Consider the following 11,913-nt stretch of genomic DNA (forward strand, 5'->3'; position numbering starts at 1 on the left):
CCTCCCCCCAAGCCCCCCAAAACGCTGTACCGGTGGATTTTCATGGCCCCCCCCCCCCCCCCCCCCCCAAAAAAAAAAATAAGAGTCAATGGAGATATAGAGTAGATCTGACCTTTTCTGTTTTGGCTACTAAACTTTGAAACTTTTTTTTAATCTATTTTATTATTGTGCAGCACCTTGGGCAAACTTGCTAAATGTGCTTCACAATAAATTAGATTAGTACAAATTTTTAGACAAGTGGAGTGGTAGGAACTGGCAGACTTAACTGTGGACACCCAAAATTATATTTTGTTTTGGGTATCATGTAGCCTGAACACTAAAGCATTACAATATCCTCAGGAAATGCAGGAGAATGTAGAATAATTCTCACTAGAAGGTGACGTAAATTAACATTAAAAAGCTCAAAAATTTACAATTTACAAGTACCCCTCACCTTTATGCATATTTCCTACCTACCTGTTACCATTTTCAAGCAAAGCCTGCAATTCATCTCCTCCACCAAAGTGAGGCGTCGTTCACCACTTTACGTGTTGACATCAGCGGCACAACGTGCGGCGCCGAACTTGTGCGTGTGTCGTTCGGCGTGCCACGACTCGCCGTTTCTGGTCCATCTTGTGAAGCAGGCAGATGCAGTGTTGTGTGCTGCTAAAGAAGGGGCCGTCCGAGCGTCTGTCCATGAGTCCTCCGCCTCGTCTCGCCGCTTGGGTTGCGCTGTCCAGGTTGTAAAAGGCCCTCAGCCCCGCAGACGGAGCTGCGGTGGGGAAAGAAAGGTAAGGTTACAGCAGGAATGCCACGGTCTGTGGAACGAAATTCTGTGCGTATAGTTGCGATTTGGGATATTGTAGCCGTCCTGTCTAAGTGCCCTGACGTGCGACCAAGCATATGACAGCGCTCTGCAGAGTTTCCAAAGCATGACATCTCAACATATGGCTGATCGGGAGCAGCGACGGAGCTGTCGTCTGGAGCGTCGCCACGCAGCATTTCAGTGCTGGGATGGATGTAGGGCAAAACTTTGTGAGCAGATTACGGGGGCTGGCTTCCACTAACTGCGACAGCACCTTATTACTGAGACAGAAGCCCGTTTTGGATCCGAATGGAAATACTTTTTGTCCACCATTAAAAAAAAAAAAAATACCTCCATAAATATTAGGTGAGCCACTGACAGCATGTAAATAAGTTGATAGGTTGGTTGTTCGTATACTGGAGCAGTAAATGAATCAGCCAGCAAGGAAAGAAAGCAAGGAAGAAGGGAGGGGGAATAAAATGCAGGATCTGTGAAACAAATATGTTGACCAGGTTTTTGGATCCAAAACTCTGCTGAAGTTTGGTTGTTTCCTTGCCCAGTTTATGTGCAGTGGGCAAAACGTCGCGGCGTTCATAAAACCGAAGTTATACGCTTGAGAAACGTTAATTACACAACAATTAGAATAATGTATGTCACAGTTGTCTTCTATAAATAAATAAATTAAATAATAAATGTAAAAAAAAAATCCCGCTTATTGTAGGTTATGTAAACGTTTAAAAACAATACACGTATTTTTTTTAAAACTAAAATAAATAAATAAATAAATAAATATCTGATGCCTTGTCATAATTAACAATTTTAACACGGAAAGTATAATGTTTCATTTTATACCTGCTTCACGGATCATTCTTGGACAACATCCAGTATAAAACGAGCGTTTTCGCACTCTAAAATATTAATACGCCACGTAATATTTTAGAATGGGATTTAGAAAGATGCAGGTATGAAAAGGTTAAATAAAGGTTAAATAAGGAAACTTAACAAAAGAAAACTGATCAAATCTCTCTATAGGCCTTCAACATACAGACGCAGCGCATCTTAAAATTTTAATTCAGACATCGAGTTATTAATTTATTTTACTTACTTGCATAGACTTCCATTGATAAAACATATATATATGAATGAGCCATCACTTAAAAGTGCATTTTACAATATCAAAATTTTTATTGCTCTGAGTAGCAAAAATAATTATTTGCTCTTAAAAATATTTATTTTGTGTTTTTTTGTAATTTTGTAATTTTTTAAATCTTTTGCTTAATATTTTATTCCTCATTAAAAAATTTTTAAAACCAATTTTGGATATAAAACTGTGAAAAACGTTTCATATCTAAGCAATTAGCAGTATTGTTTGAATGTTAGGGACCTTCAAAGTAGTTAGGGAAAGTGTACATAAATATTTCCTTTCAATAGAAAATACTGAATTACTCTTTTATGACATGGCCTTCGATGTACGTAAAATTTTTGATTGCTATAATTATTGAAAGTAACTTATATTAACAGATAAATGTGAAAAGGAGAAAAAAAGAGGAGACGGTGACCACATAGTCAATGTTTGGGCCAAAAAATAATCACGTTTATTTATTTATTTATTTATTAAATAATTTTAATCTCCTGTGTCGGTGCTCACACACTTCATATACATTTTATTCAACTCAGTGAATCGGCCTGTTGGCGATGTGATCTACTATTGTTATCCTTTGTTTTATTCTCAGAAATGAATTTTATTTGAACATGAATTGAAGCACGGCAAAAACATCTGCTTAAAAGTGCATTTAAAACACATTTAAAATATTTCAAATAAAAATTAACCAACGGTTAATCATGTAGTGGACCAGAAACAGCTATGTATATTTTTCAACCTAATATTTTTATTTACGGTAGATGCTTTTATTAGACTGGCAGAAAAAGACGACTTTCCCCTATATATATATATATATATATATATATATATATATATATATATATATATATATATATATATATATATATATATATATATATATATATATATATATATAACATTTTTAGTTATTTGTTGTTGTTTCATTTTGTTATAAAAGTTGTATTAGTTCTAGTTGAATAGTTGGGTGCGACAGTGTGCAGAAAAAAAAAGTGCTCCAGTTACTACGCGTCCGTCGACAAAGGGGGGTAGAACAGCGTCTATAGGCTGCAGATTATTTATTTATTTATTTTTAGTTTTCTTTTTTGTGTGTGCTATGAAGGAGATACGTCGCCCAGTTAGCTAGTTTAGACAACAAATATACAAATTACTTATCACGCTGGTAACAGTTTTTGAATATGAATACCTTCATTCAAAGTTGACCGCGCCTTTTGCCAAAATGTGACTTAACTGTGACAAATGCTACTGGTCGTGGTTCAACTGCACAGCAGGGCGTGTGGTGTCACTCAGCAGACATTTACAAAGAAAGATCTGTCACCTGATTCGTGAGTCTGGAAAGCCCGCATGTATAGAGAACGGCTCGTAAACGATGTGCGGCCAAACAGCGGGGAGGAGAGAGGCCTCTGTGCTGATTAAAGGGCCCAAGCAACGTGGCAACAGCCAATATCAATACGGCGGCAGGCTCTGTTGGCTTTAAAGTAAATATTAAAATAAATAAGGTTTTTTATTTCCTAAAGCGCGGGTTGAGGTTACAAGCGTACCATAACTGTTCAGTTTAAAATGGAGGGGCACCTGAATGAACGTACCGAATCAGACTGTCGGATTCTGCTAATTTCTTGCTTTGACTTGTTTTTAGAGAAAGTGACTTAATGACTCACTATAGCCATGCCAAGATCATTATGGAAGTGTCTGAAGATTCCCTAATTATAAATGGAGAATATTTATAATTTCATAATAAGTCATCCTGCTGACTCTTTACTGGACAAGAGAGGTGGGGCTAATCTGTTTTGCAAACACAGAACGCCACATCTCTGCCGCCGGAAAACAGACATGATTAGACTGACGATTTAATTTTTAATTTTTTTATTTATTTATTTTTGCCTTAATGTGCCCACAGGGTGTGTATATATATATATATATATATATATATATATATATATATATATATAGTTTCGTGGCATCAAATGCTTTTCAGGTAATCAGCATTAGAAAAAGAAAGTGGGGTCTTCCCACAAAGAAAAAGTACCTGTTCTTTCGTCAAGTTCCTGAAGAATCGAAACTGATATTAATCTGTGGAATTCGTAAGTTTCGTTTCTCTTGAAGCGAAAAGATAGCTCCTGACATTAGGAAAACACCGGGAGATGGAGAACTCAGCAGCAGCATTCGATCTGCATTAACGCACCCTCCCTTTCCCTTTCCTCGCTGTTTTATACCTCTGTGTAGATCTCGCGAGAGCTCCGAGCACGGGCTCAGCTGGCCGTGGCTTTGCAGCAGACGGAGGGAGAAGGCAGGCGAGGCAGGCAGGCAGCATCATGGCGGACAGAGACAGTGGAAGTGAGCAGGGAGGAGCGGCCACGGGCCCAGGCTTCGGCTCCATGCACCTAGCGGCAGGAGGGGCGGGCTCGGCTTCCGGGCTACAGCATGAGACGCAGGAGCTGGCGTCAAAGCGGGTCGACATCCAGAACAAGCGCTTCTATTTGGACGTTAAACAGAACGCGAAGGGCCGCTTCTTGAAGATAGCCGAAGTCGGGGCCGGCGGAAACAAGAGCCGCCTCACTCTCTCCATGTCCGTGGCGGTCGAGTTCCGAGACTACTTGGGGGACTTCATCGAGCACTACGCCCAGCTGGGACCAAGCAACCCTGGGATGGTACAGGACGAACCCAGGCGGGCGCTGAAAAGTGAGTTCCTGGTCCGGGAGAATCGGAAATACTATATGGATCTGAAAGAGAACCAGAGAGGACGGTTTCTGCGGATCAGACAGACCGTTAACCGGGGGCCCGGGTTGGGATCGACGCAAGGCCAGACGATCGCTCTGCCCGCACAGGGACTTATTGAGTTTCGCGACGCTCTGGCTAAACTTATTGACGATTACGGCGTAGAGGATGAGCCCGCGGAGCTGCCGGAGGGATCGTCGTTGACTGTGGACAACAAGCGGTTTTTCTTCGACGTCGGCTCCAATAAGTACGGCGTGTTTATGAGGGTGAGCGAGGTGAAGCCCACCTACCGCAACTCTATCACGGTGCCCTACAAAGTGTGGTCCAAATTCGGGAATACTTTCTGTAAATACGCCGAGGAGATGAAGAAGATCCAGGAGAAGCAGCGGGAGAAAAGGGCATGCGAGCTGCAGCAACAAGAGGAGATGCAGGCGGACGATGGGGACGAGGATTGATAATAGAGAAAACGTGCAAGAGTAATGAAAAATAACAAGAGAATTAAAGTAAAAACTCTACTGTATAAAGAAAGAATCTAAATATTTTAACTGTAAAGGTTTAACTCCAAGGGAGCATCACTCTCAGTATAAGAAACCACAACCTGACAGTTATGACATGTTGTCACTCATCGCTGGATGTTACCCCACTTATCACCATTAATACAGTAACAGGCTGCTAAACAAAGTAATAACATTATATTTGAACATTGATTCCTACTTGACAAACAATATTGAACGGAGTGTTTATTTCCCTTATTAACAGAGAACTTTTGTACCAGTTAAAGCTATTGTTAAAAAAAAAGGAGAGAAAAAAAGTGTTTGCAATGTTCAAACGGAAATATGAGGGGGGTGGGGGTCCTTTACATGTGAGCTAATGACTTCAGCACAAATCAGATATTTTAATTTTTCAAAAAAGAAAAACAAAACAAAATTCCAAATCTTTGTAAAAGATTGTCACATGTACTTGCCATCCTATTTACCTTTACCTGTGAGTAGAGATGTGTTTACACATAAATCATATATGAGGGCTAGGCCTGCTATGGAAACTGGTTAGATGTCATGCAGTATATAAAAAAAGAGGAATATATAGGCATCTTCATGAAATGAAATAAGTGCTATCCTTGTTGTGCAATATGCATTTCAGATAAATCGATTTATATTGAACTGGTCAACAGTTGACATGGCCGTTGCTAGAGGCATTCAAAGAAATATAGATATTGTAATTTTTTTTTTTTTGTTTGAGTTGAAATTGTTGCCATGCAGATGGATATATTATAGACTATCTTTCTGTCTCGTTGATGCAATGTGGTAATTATAAAAGGTACGTTACGTGTATTTGATAGAGGAAATGCGGTGACAACATGTAGCAATTTGCCCTATTTGCAAATTATTTAACGAGACTTGCACATGAGCTGTGCTAATTGGCCCAGTTAAATGCAGAGACGCATTGAAATGAGTGGAAATGGAGATGCACTGATCGCGATTGATGGTTTTCTTTAAAATCCAACCAGCCAATTCTTTTGTGTTTATCACAGTCTGTTAGAAATTAAAGGCATTATATTTTTTCTGATGTCTTTTAGATGTACTTTTTAAAGTGTTAAAAAGAATTTAAAAGTACATGCTATTTGTTGATGTGTTGTTTTTTTTTTAAGCATTTAGAGAATGGAAAAGCTCCCCCCGCCCCCACATTATTTGACCTGCATATAACCGATCAGTGTCGATCACGGCTCAGTCGTCTGATTCCGATCGATTGTTTGGTGCATCTCGACCCTAGAAGTTACTTTTTGTCGACATGTTTAGTTTTTAGAGATGCACTGATCACTTTTTATTTCGGCCAGTACCGTTTTGTGATTTTCTGTGAACGCCGACATGCGGATGTTTAACAGACTCCAGATTGCAACGTGTGCCGTTAGCTTTTGGTGAGGAGAGGTCTGGGTAAATGATCGGTGCATCTCTATCTGAAACATCTTTTCAGTCGTAAGAGTCTACATGGTGCCATTGAGTGCTATTGCTGCATGTTAATCTGCACTATATGAACCGTTTCATTGATACGAATCTCAAGTTTGAGTACTTTATCCAAAAGGCTTCGGCGTAGTTAAAGCAGAAATGGTAATCAGAATATCACCGTTGGTTTAGAAGGAGCCTCCCCCCCCCCAACCACCCCTAAGGGTAGCACCTGGCTCAGCTGAGGAGGAGGAAGATGATGATGAGGAGGGGGTTTAGTCACCTGTTGGTGGTTCTCCAACTTTAGCCCTACACGTTTAAGGCCTGAGGGGTTACTTTGGACGCACGCTTGCAGCTTTACGTCAGATTTGGGATTGGAGGCAGTCTGGTCTATTTGTAAATATTCGGGCTGCCACTTGTTAAAAAGACTGGTTCTGGAACCAGTTCAGTCGCATCTCATAGATGTTCGATAGCAGTTTTATAAACTCTTTTTGTCAGTAAACTCCAGAGAAACTGGCAACAATCAGATTATTTCAGATTTACCTCATCATTGAATCAAACGACTGCTCCCGCCTTCCAATTGACTGGAAACCAGCAAAACTAGACTGTCCTTTTCCTTGACCACCTTTTTTTTTTTTTTTTCGGGAGCATCCGGATTAAAGCCTAAACCACACCTGTACGGGGGAGCGTCCACTTTCAGCATGTAAAACAACCTGGTGCCTTACACACTCCGCATGCTTACACGCTGGCCTGGTGCTTTGGATTGCAGTTTTAGCTTTTCTTTTTCATGCTTCTTTTCCTTCTTCTTCTTCTTCCAGTTTTGTCTCGGCCCCCTTGTGTGCTAGCGCACGACTCGTGGTGCTAAAAGGGTTTGCTACAAATCCTGGGAGCAGAATTCTTAACTCTCTGCTACCTTCCTTTCTTCCCTATATAACTCCATTGCCATCCCCTTTGTAGCCATCCACGCATCGGCCTACATGTAAACATGGAAGGGGGTGGTCACCTTGATGCAAGACGATGCAGAGGAGCAGGCTTGTGTCTCGCTGAGCGGGGGCTAATTGTGTGAAATAAGACCTCGGCGGTAAGCCCCCACCCCACTTAAATTGCTAATTTTCCAGCTAAAATGGTTAAGTGGTGGTTATATGTGACAGTAAACGGGGAGTAGCGAACATAATTTTTTGTTTTTCCTCTAATTTAAATGTAACTCTACCTTTTCAGCATTATTCCACTTTATTTGTGATTTTTGGACTTTTTTTTTTTTTTTTTTACACAAAAAAGAAAGAGATATATCTATTTTATTTTTTTGTTTTCCTGTGCAACATTTCATCACTGTGTGCAATATCATATGTGCCAATGGTGGCAATATATGTATATCAATTAAATATATGATTATAATTTGAAAAGCATGTGACTGAATTCCATGTGTTTTTCTCATGAAGGAGTCGTACGCCTTTATTTGCACTCAAAGTTTCACCCTGGAGAGAGAGAAAAGAAAAAAAGCGGAAACCAAGGGTTTTAGCAGCCTGTTGGGTCAAGCAGTTCACATATGTACTTTAACTTGAAACAGAACATTGTCACTGCAAGCGTGCCCCTCTAAGAAAAGGGTCGTGGGTTGTTGAAGATAGACTTTAAACATCCAAATGGAGGTTGTTCTTGTTTTTGTTTTTGTTTTCTTTGTTTGTTTTTTTATGGAAAAAAGAAGAAGAAGAAATCTCCATTTTTAGCTTTAAGCTAAGAAAAGGTGCTTCAGTCTAATCCTCATTAAGATGTATGGTGAACTGTCTTCAGTGGTTGTTGTGTGTAGCACTTTGCTTTTCCCAGGTTAATGAAACGCCTGACCAATACTTGTTTAACAATGATCTCATCAAAGAATGTCGTTTTCTCTCTTATGTTGCCTCTTTTTTTTTGTTCAGATGATATATATATATATATATATAATTTGCTCATTTGATGCATTAAGTATAATTTATGTACATTTGACAAATTTAAAAGAATGAATAAATTTATTTCTCCCACTCAGGGGGAAACTACATTAAAAAAAGATGTATGTCTTTTTTTTCCCCCTCCATGTTTGTTTCCTGTGCAGGAGGTTCGAGGAGCAAGAAAAAGTTTATTTTTGATGTAGTGTTGTCTACAATGTCTGAATCTGCGTTTGCAATGATACTAATTACTAAAGTTTAATTTTACAGCCTCCAACATGCAAACCTTTCAACTATTTAATGACTTATGTCTTCTTGGAAAATTTCAAAGTACTGTATATGTAAGAAATGCCAGGCTGTAAAATAAAGCATTACTTTGTTCTCTAATCATCTGGACTGACTGGGATTTGTCAGTCACGACTCGTGACTTGTGGGATTTGTGGCCCTCTGCATTCAATCACATTTCGGTTTTGCCTTTTAATTCTTGATGCAAAACACACGTTTTTTTTTTGTTTTTTTTTTAAATCTCTAGCTCAATTGTTTTTGACAAGTTATTTATGTCTTTACACGATTATATTGCTGAAACAATGTCCAGACTTTCAAGAGTAAAAAAAAACAACATTTTCTTTTGAATTATTTTAATTAAGCAACATACCATGGCATTTGAGAAAGAACGTCCTGTTTAAGGATGTGCTACTGCATCCTAATTGGATTTAAGTCCAGACTGACTGTTGGTAGAGTTTTTGTTATTTTACTAAATCCTTGGAAATTCTTATATGGAAGATATACCTTGCAAAAAAAATTTTTTTTTTCTCTCTGGACTTCATGGAACATTTTCCCAAAAGTCTTGGGGATCATGAAGATGTTTTATGGCAAAAATTAAATGGTACTTTATGCATTTTTGGTTGCTTAGAACTGATGAGGATTGAGGATGTAATTAGCATACGTGATGTCAATTTTTTTAAAAAAAATTCTGAATCAGTTAATTTATTTGACATGTGTTAGCAATTACTTTTCTTTTTTTTTGCTTAAGGTTGATTTGGATAACTTTTGTTCTTTAACACATCAAATATTCTTTCAAAACCAGATATAATAGTTTTATATTTATTTATTTATTATTTACTCAGGTTATCTTTGTCTGATATTAAAATGTTTCAGCAGCATTCTGCCCGTATCTAAATTATGACTTTTGTTGAACACATGTTTTACCACCAGACTCTAAAAAAAAAATCAATGAACCTTTTATATTTTTAAAGGATTTTAAGCTCCATTAGAAGGGACACCCAGCTTTTGAACTGTTGAATAAAACTTGTACTTATCACCTGTATTACTTGTGTTAGCCGCTAGATGGCGGAAATCAGGAACAGGACTCAATGCAGTATGGTTTGATGACGGTGACATTTTTAGAGACATGGGTCTCAGAAATACTCTTGACAGAAATGATATAGTATAGAAATGATTGGTTTTAGGGTCAAAATACAATAACAAGGTGATGATGACTCACGGCACACGCAAGTTTGTTTCAGAAAATCATTTAATTGATTTCTGCTTCCAATTGCATTTGGCTCTTCACAATGCATTCTGAAAAAACACAGAAACCTAAAGTACACCTGTACTACCCGGCCAAAGCGACCACGGTGAGTGTTTCATGCATATTCGCGGACCTTTCTGTAGAATCTCTATCATGAAATTGTTTAAACTGTTTAAACTTAGTATTGGAATGAACACGAGGAAGGCATGCTAAATCAAGACTCTTTTCAGCAAAGACGCTAACTAATGTTTATCCCAACACGACTCGTTATGTAGGCTCTGGGTTGAACTCTTAGCAGGTTTTAGTTTGAAACAGAAAGGACATATCGACAGTAGGTCGTGATAGGAGGTCAAATTTATATTTTATTTCAGTTGAAAATTACCTCTGTCAACTCATGGTCCTGCTACACCTTCTCAGTTCAAATTGGATGCTTTTTGCTTTGATGCAGGTACCTGCTTCCATATTTATTTGTGGTGACATGGTCAACATTTATGCAGCCATGAGGTGGTAGTATGTGTGCGAGGAGCGAAGTTTATAATGTCGCTGCCATTTTTTGTAAATGAACTTTAATTTTCCGCTGTTGTCGGGGCCAGGCTTTGCCAGTGACGTAATTCATTGCAGGGACATCTTCTTTACGGCCGCTAGATGGCGACCTTTACCTATGAATGACTGACTAAGCGAAAGTTCTAACTCGACATTTCAGCCAATAGTCGGAACCTTTTAGAAGATCGATTTGTTGGGAGACGTTATGGAGCAAAGGGAAATATTATTCATTCGTGTTTCATCAGATATGTATGATTAATGTTTGTTCTAGAGTATGGTGCAAAGTTACAGTATTTCGCCTGCAATGGTTACATTGTATTTACAAATCTTTTTGAAATGCCAAAACTTGACCCAATTTAGCTACATTTCACAGCAGTAGTGACATTTTCCGAAAATAAAAGTAAAACCAATTTTTAACAAGGTACTTAAAAGAAATGAAATGGATTAAAATGTTTCTTTTTTTTGCCAGTTTTATTTTATTTATTTTTTTAGTAGCATGTTTTTGTTTATTTTTATCTCTTCTTTTCTTATCAAGAAAATATGTGTTTTTTCTGGAACCTTGCTGTATTTTGTTGATTTGTTTATTTATGTTCCCAGGTTAAGATTTGCAAAAAGATCTTATTCAGTTTTTACTGCTAAGACGTAACATCTCATCATGCTTTTAGTTTGAGGATGTATGTGTAACTTTAAAAATGTTATGTTATCACCCCAGATGATGTGCAGAAAGCCTTAAAACAAAGAAATACCGTTTTATTGTGTCACTTTTCAAAAGCCTGATAGAGTCCAATAAGGTGCCAATAATTCTGCAGGGTGTCGTATGTATTTATCCTTTCGGTCAGTTTTAGCAGCTCTACTTTAGTTATGATCAGGCTGAATTCCAGATGTGAGCTGCAATCTTTAAATGAAGAGGTTTTCTTCTCATCTCCTCTTTTTAATATTCCTAAAGTGTGAGATCAGTTTCCTGGATTGCAGTCTTCCAGTTATTTGAGATATATGTGTATCTATCTGTGTGTGTGTGTGTGTGTGTGAGAGAGAGAGAGCAAGCGAGCGAGCCTGTGGAGAGGGCGGGCGGGAGGGAGAACCGTGGAATGCTGTGATGTCATCAGCCAGTCACACACACAAAGACGAGGAGGACCCACAGGCTCTCTGACTCTCAGCTCAGTTAGCACACTGTGCTGTGGAGCGGCGGCTCTCTACATCCCACTGTGAGTACTTGAACAAATTCTACCCTTTTTACCTTCTGTTGTTCTATCACTCACTTTCCTCCCTCACATTTCCTGTCTCCCCCCCCCCCCCCCCGGGTTTTCCCTCCCAAACCCCCCCCCACCCCCCCCCCCCCC

General features: G+C 38.8%; 2 protein-coding genes and 1 long non-coding RNA gene across 3 annotated transcripts in view; 2 read left to right on the forward strand and 1 right to left on the reverse strand.

The window, feature by feature from the left end:
• The window catches only part of LOC106952082 (uncharacterized), a 4,806-nt gene extending 4,260 nt beyond the window's left edge, over positions 1-546 (reverse strand). Inside the window, exon 1 of the long non-coding RNA XR_001425915.1 lies at positions 457-546. This is a non-coding gene — a long non-coding RNA (uncharacterized LOC106952082). The remainder of the gene's footprint in view (positions 1-456) is intronic.
• A 106-nt stretch (positions 547-652) lies between these two features.
• On the forward strand, positions 653-8,272 carry puraa (purine-rich element binding protein Aa). The gene is made up of 2 exons (XM_015039957.1): positions 653-770; positions 4,149-8,272. Exon 2 carries the CDS (start codon positions 4,238-4,240, stop codon positions 5,093-5,095), a length of 858 nt encoding a protein of 285 aa, XP_014895443.1. The 5' UTR covers positions 653-770; positions 4,149-4,237; the 3' UTR covers positions 5,096-8,272.
• A 3,335-nt stretch (positions 8,273-11,607) lies between these two features.
• LOC106952089 (SH2 domain-containing protein 4A) overlaps positions 11,608-11,913 on the forward strand; it is a 24,944-nt gene continuing 24,638 nt past the window's right edge. The window contains exon 1 of the mRNA XM_015039975.1: positions 11,608-11,778. The gene's annotated coding sequence lies outside the window, so the exon portion shown is untranslated. The remainder of the gene's footprint in view (positions 11,779-11,913) is intronic.

The sequence above is a fragment of the Poecilia latipinna genome, unplaced genomic scaffold (genome assembly GCF_001443285.1).
Source record: "Poecilia latipinna isolate Pla-1442-1.1 unplaced genomic scaffold, P_latipinna-1.0 Scaffold30, whole genome shotgun sequence".
Lineage (NCBI taxonomy): Eukaryota > Metazoa > Chordata > Actinopteri > Cyprinodontiformes > Poeciliidae > Poecilia > Poecilia latipinna.

Coding starts and splice junctions, on each gene's coding strand:
- puraa (XM_015039957.1), top strand. CDS start 4,238: ATGGCGGACAGAGACAGTGGAAGTGAGCAGGGAGGAGCGGCCACGGGC.